At 34.9% G+C, this 20000-nt stretch overlaps 1 protein-coding gene across 2 annotated transcripts in view; it reads left to right on the top strand.

Annotated features, from left to right (window-relative positions):
* PBX3 (PBX homeobox 3) overlaps nucleotides 1–20000 on the top strand; it is a 195096-nt gene that overhangs the window by 141217 nt on the left and 33879 nt on the right. For both annotated transcript variants that reach the window (XM_023533065.1, XM_011364277.1), the window contains exons 3-4: nucleotides 2622–2863; nucleotides 13821–14011. In XM_023533065.1, coding sequence (XP_023388833.1) covers nucleotides 2622–2863; nucleotides 13821–14011 — 433 coding nt within the window. The remainder of the gene's footprint in view (nucleotides 1–2621; nucleotides 2864–13820; nucleotides 14012–20000) is intronic.

Here is a 20000-nt window from a genome sequence, read left to right as displayed (position 1 = left end):
ATGTCATTTCGCTTATAGTCACAGAATCTATTGATAACGTTAAGTGAGGATTTACTGTATAGTTATGGCAATGACCAGTATTGATAAACAGCCTTCTAGGTATTGCCTAATTGCAAAGTGCTCTAGTACTTTGCATCCACAGGAGTGTGAACTTTTTGATTTTCTGATTAGATTTGATGCACATAATTTATAAAGTAAATGCAGAAGGATTGCATTAAAACATTTTTTCCTATATTTGAGGCAAACACTGAAGTATTGATTACTTATGATTTTAGAAGTAAGAGATATTACTTACCACAAGGGGAAAATGTTATGCTAGCTGAAAATACATATAATTATTTTTGTTTATATTCACTATTATTTAATTTAAGGGTTGCTGCTTATTGATATGGCGGTGTTGGTTTCTATACATATTAGATATGTATAAAAGTGCCATAGATGGCTAATTAGTCTGTATCTTTTGCATTTCTTCCTGATGAATTTCCTTGTCTCCCTTATAGTCTGCTTTCTTGTGTATTAGTCATTGAGCGTCTTCTCTTGTTTGTCACACATGTGCAGGGAAGTGTGATAATTCTGACTATGGATGTTGATCTGCTATTAAAGAACCTCACCAAATGTCCACAGAGAAAAGGTCAATATATATAAGTGTAAGGAGAAAACTAGAAACCTAGAGGAAACTTGAAGGTAGATAAAAAACACATTTCCAGGACAAGCACCAGAATCTGTGTAAATATAAAAAAGAAACAACAAACACACAAAAATGTAAGCAAAAATTTAGTTTAAAAAAGAGAAACTTAAGGAACTCTCAGACGAATAATAGAAAATGAAACAATGCCCAAAGTGCCAGATAAGAGGTTGCTCAGTAAGTCCTCACTGCATGTCAAATGCACAAAAAACTTGGTCTGTGGAACTGTGAACATGTCTAGGCCATGAGATTTTAACATCTAAAATGAATTAGATTTTAACATCAATGAAATGAATTAGAAGGAAAGAAAATCAAAGATGTTAAAAATATCAATATGTAACCAATATTTGGCAGTTTCTTTTAGATCTAGAAGAAGTAGCAAATACACGTTTGACTATCTTTAATTATCAACGAATGTGCTGATACTGATCTTATCTTATTTGAGAGAGTTATCTAACTTTTTGGTTCCCTAAATAAATTACTGTGTTAGTATATTATAGTTTTCAAACCTTATTTATTTACCTTTGAACAGGCAACAGATATAATTTTAAATTATTGCGAGTTAGTTTTATTACCCAGTTGAAATTATTCTGACGTATATTTTTAAATGAAGGTGACAACTTTAAAGTGTTTTGAGGGAGGAAATTAAAGTTGTGCATTTAAATTAAGAGAACCAAGAGCTCTCTCCTATAGTGGATATAATTCAGGACATCTAGGAATGAAATTGTTCTGTAAAAGAATTGATGGTAGTTTTAGGTTAGCATATAAAATTGCAGAGCTGGTGCTCAGTTGAGTACTTGGCAGCTTATAGATGTTACTGTCATGTAAGTTACACCAGACATGGAGTGTGCACCACTGTGGATAAACAACAACAGGCACAGACGCAAAAGGCAGAATCCAAATGCAGACATACAAGATGCCAACTTCCTTCCTCTTTCCCCAAGATGCTTTGTAACTGGTGTGAGGAACCTGCTTTTAAATAGATTTACAGAGGTTAATTGGGCTGGGATATTTTAGATTGTTACACATTAATGAAAATGCTGATTTTGAGCTGTCATGGCTCCAGTGCTTTTTATACTATGATAATTATTTTAAAACTTTGTCTTCTGTGTTGTTGAAAACATCTTGGCAGAAAGCCTATGTGACCTGATTAAACCTATGAATTGTCAGCTGTGATCTATAGTACTCAGATGAGGTTGCTGACTGGGCATCACTTAGGAAGTTCTTTATTTAAAAGCAAAATTAGATTGAGACTGCTGTACCCAGCACCGTATTGCCATGTTGATGGTACATTTTTAATACTGTATTTAGTGTCCTGGTTTTATAGTTTGCTGACAATAGCTTAACAAAGGCATTTAATAATATACATTTTTAAAGCATAGCTAAGTACCTCATAATGTATGTATTTCTCTTCTCCCCCCTGAAATTACATGATGGAAAAGCGCATCTAATCCTGCTAATTTAAAAAATTTTGAATGTAGCTTGTGAATTAATTATTCTATTGGGATTTTAAATTCTGTTCTAACTGTACAGAGAAACAGAATAACCACCTTTCTTTCGATGGGTTTGTTTTATATCCTTGGATTTTTTTTGTTTTTTCTGTCTCAAAATACTGGATTTTTTACCCCCTTTCCATCTGACACTTAAATCACCTAAATTTGGAAAGACTGGGTCAGTCCTTTTCCCAAGGATCTAATCTGGGATAAATTGAGAAGAAGTGATATTGGAAATTCTAAGATGCATGTAAATATTATCTTGAAAAGAATTTTCATACTTATGTTTATTGATAAAATGTGAACAATGAAATTCTCAGCATGAATTGTAGTACACTGATGTTGTTTGATCATTTTCTCAAATAAACAAAATACTCACACTGTTTGTCCTGTTTCTCGCTTCTTCTCTCTTTCTGTCTCTCTCTCTCTCTCTTTCCTTGAAGGTCTCAGCATCAGAGGAGCCCAGGAGGAGGACCCTCCCGATCCCCAGCTAATGAGACTGGACAATATGCTTTTGGCAGAAGGGGTTTCAGGTCCTGAGAAAGGTGGGGGATCGGCGGCAGCAGCTGCAGCCGCGGCAGCCTCTGGAGGTTCTTCAGATAACTCTATTGAACACTCAGATTACAGAGCCAAATTGACCCAGATCAGACAAATCTATCACACAGAACTGGAGAAATATGAACAGGTCAGCAGCCGCCACTCTCATAGTCCTGCACAAACCCTCTATTGCTCTTCTATTAGACTGCGCTAACCAATTCTGAGGGCTGTGAGGGGTAGGTGTTAACACAAAGAGCAAAATAAATAAGGTCAATGCAAAAATACAAGTGAATTGTTGGATTCATGAAATGAAGTCCCTTTCAGCTTTCGGAGGTGAAGCTCAACCCGTTTTATCTCATCCACTTGTTTTAGTTGTATTCGTTCCTCACATTCACATGCCCTTACTACCACATCTGCAGCCACCCTCCCCCTCTAACCTCACTGCTTGGTGCTCTTCAAAACTTTGTATCATTAACATTTATGCACTGACCTTGTTCATAAGCTATAAAAACTTTTAAAGGGAAGAACTGCATAGTGAGATCTTCCTCCTATGCTGTGAGCTCCAGAATCCTCCTAGGAATTCTTAAGGATTGTGCCAGAATATAGGGGAGGGAGCCAACTTCACAAAGGAAGCGAGTTCTGGCCTGTCTCTGAGGAAGAGCCCTCCTCCCAGGATAATTATAGGTAACCTGGGGCAGGGAATATTGGTAATTGGGTGCTAAATTCCTGAGTAGAGAGTATGGATTTAAAATGCTATTCTCAGCCATTATATTAACCATATTTCATTGAATCTAAGATATCTTTGATTTTAAGCTGTATCATTGTTTTATGTACCACCAAGAAAAAATTAACACTGCCCAACTAAACTGTATATAACATGTCTTGATCGTAAAATGCTTCCAAACTTTAAACTTCAGAGATATTAAAATGCGGAGAAAAATAAGTAAGTCTTAGATTCACTGAAACAAGGTAAAAAATTTACAGTTCACTTAAAATATATTTTAGTTGTTAGTTTAAGCCTAAAAACCTGCATAGTTTGAGGAATTCTCACTGGAAGGTAATTTGAAAAAACATTATTATGGAAATGTTTAAATATACTCGCAAATAAAGAGAACATTATTAATCTGAATCCTATGAAATTGCCAAATTTTTAGGTCAAAGACAGTTGTGAGTTGGCAGTTTTATAGAGTTTATCCTAAAATAAGGAACTCCCTAGATACCCATCACCCAGATAAATAATTATCAACATTTTGTCAATCTTATTTTGTGTACCCCCCTTTTTTTTTCTTGGTGGAGTATTTCAAAGCAGTCTTAGCCATCATACCATTTCATCCATAAATATTTCACTGTATAGTCAAGTACTTCGTAAAGTCTAAACGCCTTAGTGTGATTTGGGAGTCCTGGTCAGTTTAAATACTGATTTTTCTTCTAAGTTCCCTTTGTAGTTTCAGTTGTATATGTTATTTTTTTCATTGCCTTCTCTAATATGCTGGCTATGGTGGTATTAAGCAAATGCTGGATTCTGTCCCAGAGGTGAGTGTTTTTTAAGGGAGGGTAGAAAGATTTATGTAGCTTTATGTTAAAATACAATATAAATTAATCTTATATGATACTGCCTTTTTTTTCTGAATAAGATTTACTGGGATCTCAAAGTGCATCTCTAGTCTCATAGGAATAATTTTTGGTGGAAGATGTACAAATAAGAATTTTTAGAAAAATTATCTTGTGTATGTACATGAAAAAAATGGAGCTTTCTGATTTGACATATGAATAATTGAGAGTAAACAAAATAAGTCATGGTTGAAAAGGTTGCCCTGAGCATAAACAGTAGAAAATGGCTCTAATTTGTAGTATAATCCTAATTGCATAACTTTATGTTAAATACATTTATACATACTTATTAAATAAATACCACCAGTCACCTTGCATAGAAAGATATATAGGATTCGGCCAAATGGCTCTACTTTTTTGGCTGAGGAATTAAGATGGTTCCCTACTAACTCCTGCTATATCTCTTCATCTTGGCCTCGTTATTTTCTCCCTATAGCCCTGCTAGAAGTTGGGTAAAGCTGACATCAGTCAATGTCACATGAGTTTGGGGTTTTTATTGTTGTTGTTTTGTTTTTGTGTGTGTGTGTGTGTGTGTGTGTGCTTTAAAAATACACACATACACACAAGTTCTTCATAAATTAATCAATAGTATGCGTTTTTATATTTTTAGATTAAATATCAAGTTGGGAAATGTGTTTTAAAATGTAATCATGAACCATATTTTTAGATGCATTCAGTAGCCTAATAAAAACTACTTGAATGTATATTTCCTTCCTCATGTTTAACATTTTCACAAGTAAAAATATAACAATGAAATCAATGCAGCATTGTAGACAAATAAATAGATGGAGCATGATGACTAGATGGCTGATTCTACAGAATTTTAGTTTACAGATTTTCATCTGTAGGTTCTGAATTATTTTAGAAATAATATAATGGCATTTAATTCCCTTCAGTCATCTTTGGGGCTGGTTTTTATAGCTCTTCTGTGAGTTTTGATATAAGATAGTCGACTTTTCTTTTCATATATTTGGGATACCAGGCCTTTATCTGGGATAGACCTTTAGGGATATGTTTGGAGTTACTAGAAGGGCTAATAAGCAGGACTAAGTGAGATGTAGGGATGGCATTTCTAAGATGGTATTATAATTTCCATTTTACAGGTGAGAAAATGAGACCCAGGTTAAGTTATTTATCCATGTCACACTTCTTATTAGTGTCAGAATCAGGCACTGAAATCAGTTTTTGACAATATGCCTTCCTTTTCCACTGAATTATGATACTATTTATGTTGAATTGGAAAATAATTTGGGTGCATTCTGATTTTCTCTGATTTGCCCCTGTTGGATTACGTTTGGAATGGGATCAGAATAGAGATGGAAAAAACAATTATATTTTTCCTCCTCCTAAAAGTGAACATGGGTACTCTGAGTGACAGGAATCTTATTCATAAATAGGAAGAACATATACGTTAAGGCAAAATCTTCATCAGAAAATTGTGTTGAATCTTTCCCTAAAAGAAATAAACCGCATTGGAATCTTAGAGCAATTCACTCTCCTATGTTTTGCAGTGAAGCTGTAATGAAAATGTATCTGAAGCCTGTTTAGATTTAGATTGCCATAAAATTAACAAACACCACCACTGCAGTAAATTAAAGTACCTTATAAACACAGCCACATTTACAAAGCTAAGCAGACTAGAGCTACAGTTTGAGCAAAATTAAATCCAAGCTGCAAAGGCTCAGTTTTATGTGTGTGTTTTAGGAGTGGTACTGTCCTTTAAATACTGTCCTTTTTCTTTCTCCATAAAATGTCCTTTGATCATATGCCACCATTATATAGGCTCAGATGTAAATGATTGGTGATGATAACCATCTAAATTCACTTATAAACCTTTTGAAATATTAGGCATAGAATATATATTAGCGTAAGGTTCTTGAATATTATGTTCACCCAATGGGAAACAAAACTATTTTAATTTTCTCTTATTGATCTTGACACCCTAAAGGAATGTGATAATTTTTTAAAGCTTATAACAACTGTCTGGTAGTACTTCATTTGGGTGCATTGCTTCCCTCTTTAGCTGGGACAAAATCCTGGTTGCTTCTTTGTCTTCTTGTTGATTAGCTACAAGTTTTGACAAATGTTTTTACTACACCTTTCAAATACGCTCTTATGATTAAAGGCCTAACTATTAGAATAGGTAAATTCCTAATGAACTTGAGCCAAGCTTCCTGGAAAACCTGTTTTTAAAAATTGAGGGCCGTCTTGTTTCCTTCACCTCTCTTCCGAAAGGAAATGGACACATTGGTTTTTGCAAATGAAATTTAACTTAGACATTTGTTCTCAGTTAAAAAGGAAGATATATCATGCCCTATGCATCTCTCCCACTTTGCTTGTACCAGAAGAAATGCTTGTACACAGGCAATTCACTTCATAATTTATAGCTGCTATAATAGAGATGACATATTGAAAGCTATCTACTATAATTATATTGAAATACATTTTTGCTGAAGGCGAAAGTGTTATAAAGGTCCCAACCCTCCCTAAGCATCTGGGAACCTGCTTTTTGAATTCACTGATGTCATTTGAATTCACCTCAAATCAGGTAAAGCATTGGAGCCAAGCATATACACTGAAATGTGCTCAAGACTAGTCAGGTATCATTCAGCTGCTAGAGGACTTTCAGATTGCAGAGGATTGTTGGGGGAATGGAGAATGAGTGCAGAACCTACACTATGTAAAGTAATAATAGCCTTGAGCATTTTGAAGATCTCAACATTATGTGCTTATATTTGTTGGCAAAATCTCCTTAGCTTGTAAAGGAATTTCATTTTTATTTTTATTTAGTTAAAAAAATGCTGATGTTATTACATTAGAGATGTGTAACCTGCAAACTCCTAATCTCATTTTGCTATTTTTTTTAATAGTTAAGCAGGAACGACAAAAAGGTACTACCTGATGTAAACTTTACATTTCATTTTCCCAAGCAAGGCTTTGTCATCATTGCTCCAAGGGAAAGGTTTTACTTCTTGCCAGCTTCATGCCAGGTCTCTTCCTTGGCTGGAGGGAGCATTTGAGTGTTCTCTTTTTTCTTCTAAGTTTCTAGTTTATGGGCTCTGTGTACCAAATGTATCTTTGACTACAAACTTGATTAATAAAATGAATTGTTTCGTATTTGAATACTCTTTTTCCAACTTCTTTGGAAGCAGCGTTTGTATTACTCAGGCAATGGGAAGGCAGAATTAGTTAATCAGAGTAGAAACTTGCTTGCAGAATAACATACAAAAAATATGAATTTCATTAAATTGCCATTTTCATTGTCAATAATAACTGCCATTTATTAAGTATTAATCATGTTCCAGACTCCACGCAAAGAACTTAACATGTATTATATAATATAATTCTTACAAAGCCCTCACGAGATAGGTTTCTAAATCATGTAATTAGGTAAGAAGTATTGAAGTACAATAGGTATTTTATCTTTGCGGCAGTTCCTTAGGCATAATGGTCTCATTCTAGCTGGTTTAGAAGGAATTTTTAAATGTTAACTTTTATCCTAAAACAAGAAGAATTTGTTGATTTAATAATAAACATTCCATAAATACAAAATCTATAATTTTGGACTAGAGTTACTTGTAAGGTTATAAAGATATCTAGAAAATGGATGCATGCATCAACTTTTAATAGAGATTTATTTTTTATTTGAAAAATGGATTGTAGAATAGGGGGTTTTATGATCTATTGTCTACAATCGGCTTCATGGTTACAAAAGAACAATTCAGTTTTTAGATCTGATCACTGAACCATTTAAAAACTTCCTCTAAAGTCAATGCTTGCTTACTGTCTGATTTTACATTTTTACATTCAGTGATCTGAACCTACAGACAGGAAAGGGTTGAATCTTAAATTCACAACTGGTAAATGCACCACCATAAAACAAACAAAACCCTGAAGACTTTAATTTTGAGTGCAAACCAGATAGGTATGGATATAGCGGAGACAGTTTTTACTAGCCCACAACTACCATTAAAAACATTATCCACAATCCAAATATTTCAAATCCTTAATTATTATCTTGTTTGGATTTTTAAGGAGAAAAGAACAAATGGCAAGGAGAAAGGCCCATATTGCAAAGAAAAGCTCTCTTCTTTTGAGGTAAATGTGCAAGTAAGAAAGAATGTAGCCTTAGGAGCTTCTGGCAGCCATTTTGCCACCATGAGGGAGAGCATGCCTGGGATTAAGACTGGTGCTAAGGGTGATGAAAATCCAACAGAGAATTTGGGTCCTGGGCACATTGTTTGAGCCTATATCAAGCCCCCACCTGAAGTTAGCTCCATTTCTGAACTGTTGAGTTATGTGAGCCAATAAATGACCTTTATCTTTTAAGCCCCCCCCCAAAGTATTGATTGAAACTATTTTTATCAGATGAAGCCCTCCATGTTTTATGTTCACATAACTATGTTATTGTTTGTGTTTTAAAACACAGACCAAAATAATGCATCCTAGATAGTATTCAGCAGCTAGATTAAAAGAAAAAAAGTTTTCTGCTGTTACTCTAAATCAGAAAATTCAAGGAATCAAACTTTCATTTCCTTATTCAAATTAACCAAGTCGTTTTTATATTTGTATTGTGGACATTGACCAGAAAGTTATTAAATGATAATTTCACTTGGAAAAATGATAAGGCAATGAAAAATCTCTTAATTTTAAACATAGTCTTGGAAGTATGATAGAGAATAGAATAAATGTTTGAAGTGAGCATCCCACATTATAAACAGCATCGATGCTAGTATGTGATTGGGTGGCCCTTCAAAACATCTCTGCAATCATTCGATATCATTTTTACTGCATTTATGTGTTTAAAAAATGTATGCCTTATAAGGAATAGGAGATGAGGCAGTACTGTGCTCTGTTCTGATCCGGTACAGATGATGCTGTAAATGAGGCTGTAATTTACTTTCAGTGGTATAAAAGAAAAAAAATCACTTTGCCTAAAGTGTATGCATCTTTCTTAAGGGTGTACCCAGATTTTAATTATCTAAATGTAAATACTTAACGAATTTTACTTAGAGTAATGAGCTAAAGTGCACACTACATAAATGAGATGTTCTAATTAATCATGTATGAACTACTGGTTTAAAGAAAAGCTACGTGAATTCTGTGAATGTTGGGATATCGCCAAATTGCTGATCAGCATTTGCATTCATAGATGACTTCACTTAATGAGTTGTGAGATATTCAGCAAATGTTTTAGAAAATTATGAGTTTTTAGATGCAGAAACTTTTTGCGTTTAACCTGTTTGGGTTTTTTTTTTCTTTTCTTTTCTTTCTTTCTTTTTTTTTTTCTTCACGTGAGCCTTTGGCTGCTTCTTAGAAGCTATAGGCAAACATTCATTCTGGAGAGATGAAAATACAGCCAGAGAGAAATACTGAGAGAGCTTACATCTCAGGTATCATTCACACAAGAGGCTTGAATTATTTATCAAGACATATGCCATGTCATAGATATATTTTACCATGATGCTTGAGCTAGTTTTGTAGGAACTAGGAATGTTATATGTGCAAATTAGAAATGCTTTCATACTCTAGTACAGCAGTTAGTTCTCAAAGTTTTTGGTCTTAGGATTCAGACTCTTAAAAATTATTGGAGACCCCTTAAGAGCTTTCATTTGGTGGGTTATATCTATCAGTATTTATTATGCTAGAAATTAAAACAGGAAAGTTAAAAGAATTATTAATTTAGAAAACCATTGTTAACCTAAATAACATTATTAAAACTTGTATTTTCCCCAAAAACTCAAAATTCAGTGAGAAGAATGGCATTGTTTTCACATTTTTGCAAAACTCTTTAATGTTGGGCTTAATGGGAGTCACCTGGATTCTCACCTGTACTTCTGCAGTCAGTCTGTTGTCTTGTGGTTAAAGTATATGAAAAACATCTGGACTCACACAAATATGTCATTAGAAAAGGGAGGAGTATGTTAATAGCCTTTTCATATAATTGTGGATATTGTTCTGTGATGTTACACTAAAACTTGACAAGTTGTATTGTAAAGGTTAGTTACAATGTGGAGTCTGAAACCATATTATACTCTCTTTTTTAAAAATCCATTGGTCTAGTTTGGATCTTCTTCTATCTGTACATGTTTTTGTAACCTCATACATTGATTAATTGGAAAATATTGGTTCACTGGGTTATATATATCTTCCAGTGTTGATACATTTCATTATGTAACATCAAAATAACATATTTATTAATACCAACACCAAACTAATCAGGCAGTCTACTGGGAAACTGTCGAGCTCATAGTGGTGGATGCAAGTTTTCCAAAATTATAATTTTCACTTGAAAATTCAAATTTCATCATTGGCACACCTACTATCAGCTGGTTTCCTTAACATGACAGATTCACTTGGCTCCTGTCTAAGAAAACATTTGCCAGATATCCAAGTCTGAATAATCATAATTTATTTCACTTTCAAATAAAAATAGTGTTTCATGAAAAAAAGCAGCTTTACTCATAACTTAATCACACAAGTGCTTTTTCTCGAGACAACCATCCATTGATATGTGGAGCAGTACTTTTTGTACTTTTTGCTTCCCGTTTGTCACACAGAATATTAAAATCTTAGTCATGTGTTTGAAATGTAGTAAAATGAATAATTTCTCTTGTTTCATTAAGGGCATTTCTAAGTGAAGCTGTCTTTGTGTGTGTGTGCGCGCGCGCGCGCGCGTGTGTGTGTGTGTGCGTGTGTGTGTGTGCGTGTGCGTGTTTGTATGAATGTGTGGTGGTGAAGAATAAAAAAGGAAACATCAAAGATTACTTACTATACTGTTTCCCAAAGAGTTTTACTTAGTATATTGGTCTACAAGATGCTATAGAGCTGTGCTGTCTAATACAGTTGCCACTAGTCACATGTAACTTTTGAGCCTTGAAATCTGGCTAGTCTGAATTGAGATAATTCTGTACATGTAAAATATTTACTGAATTCCAAAGTATATGAAAATAAGAATGTAATATGCCTCATTAACAGTTTTTAAAATTTTATATGTCAAAATGTTTACTATTTTCCATATATTGGATTAAATAAAATATATTGTTAAAATTAATTTCATCTGATTCTTTTTATTTTATTTTTTTAATGTGGCTACTAGAAAATTTTAAATTTTTCATGTGTGGCTTTGAATATATTTCTTTTGGACAGCACTACTCTAGAGAAAAGAGATTTTGTGGCCAAATTTATTTGGGAAAAGTTGGATACACTATCCCTGTTTGAAGATTTACTGCTGTTCATATTGGCATATTAGAAGTGCTGAGGAGTTCTGCAAAAGTAAAAAAAATAAAAGGTCTTTTAAAATTTGCGTTAATACAGCATTACCCGAACATACTGTATTATTGGACCATGTATTAACATTTCTTGGAACTGGCTATAGAAGTATAGAACTTGCTGATCCAGTTTGAGAGAATAATTCCAGTTTAATTTTCTTCATTTTACTGCTGAGGAAATGGAGGACTGGAGTTTGTCTCATTGTATATCATTGAAATTATATGAACATCTCTTTAGGGAAAGTACAAGAAAAAATACACATTTCTTGGCAGGCTGACTACTTCATTTTAGTTTGGCATAAAATAGTTTAAAATGACAATAGAGCAGGGAAAATCTTAAATTTTATTTTGGTTTCCTTAAAGATAGAAAGAACTTCTGGATTTAGAACTGCAAAGTTTCTTAATTTTTTTTGTGTGTCATAACCTAAGACAGTAATTCTTAGCCTTTTTTTAGTTATACACTGGCTAAAAATCTAGAAAGAAAACAAAATTTCCACAGATTGTCCCTTCAGGAAATACACATGTACATACAACTTGTATAAGGTTTCGTGGAGTCATAGGCATTTTAAACCTATCCATGAACTTCAGGTTAAGACTTCATCATTTATAGTTTAAGGATAATGTATTTAAGGCTATTAATCAGCATTACTCTTAAATTGTAATATAAAAACCCACCAATCAATAGGTATTTATTGGATGCTTACTATGTATATTACACAATTTCGCACTCTGAAGAATCCCACAAGTATAAAATAGTATTGTTACTCACAAGGAATTTTAAATTTCTTAAGAATTAAAACATAAAAAAACTTTAACTGGTAAGCAAGACTCATTTTACCTCACCTCAGAAATATTTATAGAAAAGCTCCATTTATAGAAAAGCTCCATTTATAGAAACGCTCCATAAAAGCTTAGAATAACCAAAACATCCAGTATACTTGAAAGGTTAGTTCTCTAATGAACAGTTAGAAAAACCATCATGTGCTAGATGTGAGCAATGTTCAGGATATCTGTAGAGAAGTGGACATTATTATAGCTTCAAAATGTGTCTTGCGGTGATCAATGATTGTTCTGTCTGCTTGCCCTACCAGGGGCATCCGTGCAGTAAGACGCAGAACCTCCTGTCTTGCCTTTTTAACGAAAATGCCAGAAGATGTTCTTTCAATTCATGAGTATAGATTGATGCTTTACCAATGCAGTACTGGATTTCAGCACAGGCCCAGTTACATGGTTTTATAGTTATAAAAGAATGTAAGCGAACTTAAAGAAATGAGCTAAGGATTGTTAACTGAAAACTTTGAGATGTGAATCTGATAAGGATTTGCCTATCCCTGAAGAGTTGAGCTGCTCTGCCCACCTTCCAGGGATTGCTCATGTCCACTGATAGGGCCCAAACTGCAGCTAAATTATACTAGGACATTGGCTTGCTTGGCATCCAAGGCCCTGTGCATACTAATACAACCTGTGTCCCCTCTTCTCCTCTACATGGTCTCTCAGTTCCTCTGAACTTGCTACATACCATCATTTCTAGGGTTTTTATTGCTCCTGGAATTCCTCCTGATTCCCATCTTTATCTACCTTTCAAAAATCCTACTTATTCTTTAAAGCCCAAATGTCACTTCCACCATGCAGCCAGACATGATCTCTGCCTCCAGATGAGACACTCCCTCCTTGGGTCTTAGGAAGCTCTTTTCCTATCTTCCTTTGACACTTTGTACAGACTGCCTTGTTTGAGAATTAGTTTTTTATATATTTTATCGCACTAAAGGCCAGGTTCACATCTTGCTCGTTTCTGTGTCTCTTAATAGCACTTGGAAGAATTTGAACTTTATAGTCCTTCAGTAAACATTTGTAGAATAAATATAAAACCCCAGAGAATTTACTAGTGTTAACATTGAACATATATTTGTATTTATAGGCATTAGTAGAGAGCATCCTCCAGTGGGAAAACCTCATTTTGGAACTGGGACAAGGGTGGGTGGGAAGGGCAGTTGAGTGCTATGTCTCCTTTGCATGTCTGGCCACTCATAGTTTCAGAATTCTTGCTGCCCCATCTAACTACCACTGCCATTTCACAAGTGTCTTAGTTTTCATTTTACCCTTCCTACCGTATAATGCCATTGGCAATCGCAAATGAGGTGGAAATTCAGATCAGTGAATGTCTGGATGTGATAATATAAAATACCAGAATCCTAAGGAGTGATTTTTTTTTTTCCCTTACAGGCATGTAATGAATTCACTACACATGTGATGAACCTTCTCCGAGAGCAGAGTAGAACACGTCCCATTTCCCCAAAAGAGATTGAAAGAATGGTGGGCATCATCCATCGAAAATTTAGTTCCATTCAGATGCAGCTCAAACAAAGCACTTGTGAAGCTGTTATGATTTTAAGATCAAGGTTCCTTGATGCCAGGTATGTGAGGCCGCAAATCCGTTGCATAGCTTTTTTTCCTCCTTTTCATGCCTTGTATATTATTTTCTGTGAAAATGATCAGTTGGTCTTAGATTCTTCATTAATTTGGCTATAAGAGCTCTTCTCTACAATTGACAGGTAATTCTCCTCATGATGCCTGCGCTGTCAAGCCTCTTCTTACCTGGGAGTGGTAGTGCTATCGGCTGCCAATTTGGTGACTCAGGAAATGGATAGGATTAGTGCGGCTACTAATGATTTAGGAATATGTAGCCTTTCAGATCTGATGTTAAATAGTATTTTTGATAACTTTTAGTCTGTAACTCTGTTTTAACAAAGCTTTGTTTTCTAAGAATTTCTTGATGTTATGTGTACAGTATAAGAAAATACTTGGAGATACTGATACTCCTAAAAAGGAAGTGGTATTTTATTTAATAGCAGTCACCACAAAACCCCAAACTCCATTTTTCCAAATCAGGTAAGAAAGCTTATCAGTTTCTCCTGTAAGGATGAAAATTTCTTTTTTATCTGAAGCTTTCTCCAAGTTTCACAGGAGAAACTTGAAAGTTTCATAGGTAATGAGTTGTATATGGCGTGTTTGACCTACTGGGTGACAAAATAGAAGAACTGTCAAGTTGCTGCTCTGCACAGCCTCCACAGGGACGCCTCTTGGGCATTGCTAAAGCTTATGATCAGTCTTCAGCTTGGAAAGGAGTTTCTATTTGTTTGGCTTTCTCTCCCTTGGAATCTGACAGAGGCGCTAATTATCATCCAAATTTTACAGTATTAAAGAAAAGAACTAAGTCAGCCTCTCAACTGGAAAACAAGATGTGTGGACTGTCTTCACGCCAGAGCTCTTCCTTAGAGCCAGATAAGGAAACATATGCCACTTAATTATACTACCATTCTCCTAGTTGAGCAAAGCCCAGTTGTATCACCTTTGGTTCCTTCTTCTGTAATAAATCAGTTGCTAGAACTCACCAGTACTTCTTTTTTTAACATTTCCTATCTCTTTCTTTCTGTCTTTCCTTGTACTGCTCAGTTCATGTTCATCCTTTGTACTTGGACTAGCACAGTACCTTTCTAATAGTCTCCCTGTCTCCAGGCTTATTCCCCTCCCTCCCGCCCATCTTCCGCATTCCTTTTCTGTTTCTATATAGCATCGCTATGATGCCCTAACTGCTTTGCCGAAAAACTGCAGTAGCTTTTCAACGCTGGATAATTCATGCACACTACCTAACCTGGCATTTAAAGCCTTATATGACGTATTCGTGCTTGCATTACTTTTTTGTTGGTTGTTAAGATTTTCTAAAGTTTTATTTTATTTTTTCCTGTTAAAAAATATAACAAGCTCACTATGGAAAATTTGGAAAATATATAGAATAGAAGGATGGAGGATAAAAGATAAGTACATTTTTATTACCTAAAGAAAAAAAAAACATACCATAAATGTTTTAGTTTATTTCCATTGGGTTTGGGGGAGGCTTTTTTAAAAAAAAATTAATGTTCTTGTGACAGTACAATATAATTTGGTTTTCTTTTGTAAAAAATTTACTATGACTATATAAACATTTTTCATAGAGTATAAGCTCTAATTTTAAATGACGTTGCAATGATTGAAGTCTACCAAATGGCTATATGATAATTTACTTAGCCATTCCTCTGTTTCTGAGCATTTAAGTTGTACCTTTTAATTTCCGTTACAGCTTGCTTCATCCTTCCTTCCTTCTCCAAATATTTGTTTGTGCTGAGGATATAAAGATAAACAAGATAGGTTGACATTCTTGCCCCAGTTGAACTTACATTCTACTCGGTGAAACAGACAATAAACAAGTAAACAAATATGCTATACTGTTTTATTTAAAACTATAATGAAATGTAATAAGATAAGAGCTATGAAGAAAAATAAGGCAAGGTAAGGAGAGAGAAAATGATGGAGAAAGGATACTATTTGAGACAGAATTTTATTGAAACTAGTGTTTCAATGAAAATCTTTATGCACTGAAGCTTTTGATTTTAGGATTATATCATGAGGACTAATTCTGAAAAACGAAATTATTAGATCAAAATTTGAGCATTTTTAGTGCTGTTACTATATTACCATGTTCTATATTACTATATTCTTTCCTGTGTTTAATCTAAAATGAAATAACTCTTGGTCTTATCTGTTTCCTCTGGCTAGAAGTCTGTCTTTTTCTCTGCCTAACCACCAGTTCTAACACCACACATACCCCTCACCTTTCATCCGCCACTACACACCTCCTGGCCTCCCACACAAACCCTGTTCTCCCATCCCTTTTCCCAAGTTGGTATTAAATAGTATCATGAGTTGTCATCTGTGAGGATGTCTAGTACGGAGCCTGGAACATAACCAGTGCTCACATTTATTATCTAGTGAAACCCAGCTCATCCTTTCAGGCCTAGCCTAAAAGCGACCTCTTTAGGAAGCCCACTTTAATCACTCCACTGAGTGGTCCTCGCCTTCTCTTCAACATTAAGTTTATGCAATTCTCTGGACCAAACTTTATGCAGACTGCCTTTCTTGTAGCTTTTCACAAACATTTGTTCTCTACCTTTGTAAATTAAGAGTCATTGAAAGCAACAGCCAAGTCACACATTTATACCCCCTTAAAGCAAGAATCTTACATGTACTAGGCTGCAAGAAGTTATTTATTGATTAACCACATGAATGAATATTTTCACTTAATACTTTTAAGAGCTCAAATCAAAGAGTCAGAAAATAACATTTTTAAATTGTCAATTTTGAGCATTTTAATTTAAAAATATGTAAATCAAAGATATTTAAAAATACTTCCAACAGAAAGATTCCTTCCTAACATAATTACAATCCTTATTTCTGCCGGTACTTTCCCATTCTTGTCAACATGCGTCCTTATTTTTTTTTAATATATAACTGCATTCATAATGTATACACCTAAATGATTTATTTTTCTTCCAAGAAGAGTAACTATGTTAACAAGCCAAAGTGAGCACAGCAAGAGTGAGAAGGTGGCAGAGCTTGGAGTACAGTCCCTTTCCCCTCAGAGACTGCTGTTAGTGATGTGATGTTGAAGGGACACGGCCCTGGGGCTGATGCACCACTGCACACTAGCCTGAGGCACAGCCACGAAAAGTGTGGTGAAACCTGAGGGGGAGTGAAATTTAGGGGAAATGTTTAACGGGCGTTTTCTACAGAATGTTTTTCTAAAAAGATAAAGTATAAGGCTGAGTTGTCTCTTAGCCTTCAAGCGAATGCAAATACTGAGCTTGGATTCTATCTATTTTTGTAGTGCCCCTTAGCAAGCCCTCTGTACTGAGAAAGCAAGGTTCTTTTGCTCTAGGCAAACCTACTCATTCAGGTTCATGATTCCCTTGCTCACTCTGGCTTTTTGTAAGGCCATACTCAAATTTTCTTGGTAATCGAACAAGCTGAAGCATGTACCACTACAAAACAACTAGGAACAAACTTGCACAGGTCTCTCTTCTCTTTTACTAGAAGTGCTATAGTTTCACAGCCAGAATGTCTAGGGTAAGGTGTTCTGTTCTGCCCATAAATTTGTTCTCTGAGGTTTTTCTATATGTTTGCTAAAACTACTCTTAGGCAAATGAATAAGTGAGCCAAAATTATCTTTGTCTTCCAAGATTCTACTCATTCCTCCTTTCATAAGTCCTCAGATCCTAAAGAAATGCCCTATGTCACCTACTCCACTGTGCCCTGGGTTTTGCTGCTGAACTCCATGTCTTAGCTTGAGAGTCACAAACTCACATGCTTACATATAATGGCATTGAGTAGAGTGGTTGGATGAGGGGCCGTAAGGATTAGAGCAGACAGGTGCATATCTGAGCGGACAGCCATCACTCAGCTTTAGCCTATGGCTGCCTCCCAAGAATGTATACCTGGTGTGGCTGATCTTCCAATTTTTTCATAAAAAACTAGAAACCTAGATTTTTGTGAACAAGTCATTATCGTATGGTCTCAACAAACATTATCCGAGGGCCAGGTAATCATCTGTGGGTTTGAGAGTTTCAGTATCTATTCTAGACCTTTTCCACCCTACTCACCAAACCACTTATTCATCCAAGCATGCCTCTTGAAAGTACCCTCAGGTCCGGGCTTTGTTTTTCTTTTCAGGTAATGCATGACTACTGCAAAAATGCTAATTACTGTTGCTGTATTTCTCTTCTTTCCCTTCTCTGTCTTCCCTTACCACCTCTTCCATCCAGTTCATCATGAAATCTTGTTGATTTTAATCCCCAAATAGATCTTGAATCTCCTCTTCTTCCCTTAGGAAACAATGGTTTGACCTGTCAAAAAATTATTGAAATTAAGAAATTTCAGTTCTGATAAGTTGAGATGTTTTCTTCAGATCTAGATTTCTTGCTTTGTTGACTTTCCCTTAATGTTGAGACATAGATCACATACCTAACCTGCCATGTTAGTGACATCATTTTAACTAGAAGAATCTCATGATGTACACATTTACAGCTGCCTACTGACTGTCTTTTCTGAGTGTAGGATATCACAATTGAGAATATCGTTAAGATTATTTGGAAGCAAGTATTAAGAAAATTATTTAGGGAAAATTATTTAGGGAAAGTATTTTCTATTTACTGGAGAATCTTATTTAAAGTGAAGTCTGACAAATGCTAATTTTCAGGCTGGAATTTTAAAATCTTAATAACAAAAACCAAATGTAAGTAATATTTTTGCTATTTGAAATAAATTGTTAATAAATACTTGATCTTCTGACACTCTGCCTCCCCTCTCCCAGTTAAAAAAAATCCTCCCCTACTCTCTCCCTTGTGAGCATATCATATCAGCCCAGGCAGTTACTTAAGCAGAAAAATCCAGAAATTCTGGATGTATTTTTTTTTTCTTACCTTCCTTCTCTGTCTTCTCTACCCACCACCCCCATGAAATCCATCACCAATTTCTATTGCTTTTACCTTTCAAATCTTGAATCTTTTTATCTCCATTACTCTCACCGTATGCTAAGTTACCATCATCTCTCAATGTGACCATTGCAGTTATCTCCTTAAATATCGTTGTATTTCCTTTCATGTCCACCTCCCTCTATTCTCAGCAGTCAGAACAATCTTTTTAAAACATAAAACCTGTAATAGCTTCCTATTGGTAAAATAAAATCCAGAAGTTCTATGGAGCCCACTGAGCCTGTATAATCTGGACCCCGCCATCCTTCCAGATTAATCTCATACATTTTCTGATTTTTGCTGTACTCCAGTCTCTTTTAGCCCTTTGGACTTCCAACCTCTTTTCTGTTTCAAGATCATTTTCTCTGTTTATTCTTTCCCTCTACTCTTTGACTAGCTCCTGTACATTTTCCAGGTCTCAGATTAAATGTCACTCCTTCAAGAAAACCTTTCCTGAGTTCATAATTTGTGTTAGGTTTCCCTCTGTACACTTTCATTATACCTTTCATTATGCTTTACCTTCATGATATGGTTACCACAATTTATAATTATTTATTTCTGCGATACTTGTCTAATATCTTTCTTTCCCTCAACTTCCTACTTTTTCCTTTAAGCCTCCAATCTCTTGTAAACTCTCTGGTAGATCTTATCATTTTGTTCTAACTGGATCTGTATTGAGTACCTAGAACACATTAGATCTTCAATAAATATTCGTTGAATAAATTAAAGAATGAAGTTAATTGTGCTTCACATTCTAGTATTTTTCTTGGTGATTCTATATCTTAAAATGTGTTGGATAATGCTTTGGAAGATGCCAAGAGCATAATTTACAATATCATAGTAATAAATTAGATCCTAAAAATGCTTAAATATAGAATTTTTTTTTCTTTTTTTTTTTGTACGATGCTAATTAGTATATCCCTCTTTGGTTAATCCTGATCATAACTACAATTCTCTTTTCGGTTCTTGTCATAGACGGAAAAGGCGTAACTTCAGTAAACAGGCCACAGAAATTTTGAATGAATATTTTTACTCACACCTCAGCAACCCCTACCCCAGT

This window comes from Pteropus vampyrus, unplaced genomic scaffold (assembly GCF_000151845.1).
Source record: "Pteropus vampyrus isolate Shadow unplaced genomic scaffold, Pvam_2.0 Scaffold95, whole genome shotgun sequence".
NCBI classification, from domain to species: domain Eukaryota; kingdom Metazoa; phylum Chordata; class Mammalia; order Chiroptera; family Pteropodidae; genus Pteropus; species Pteropus vampyrus.
This window is presented reverse-complemented; position numbering and strand designations above follow the sequence as displayed.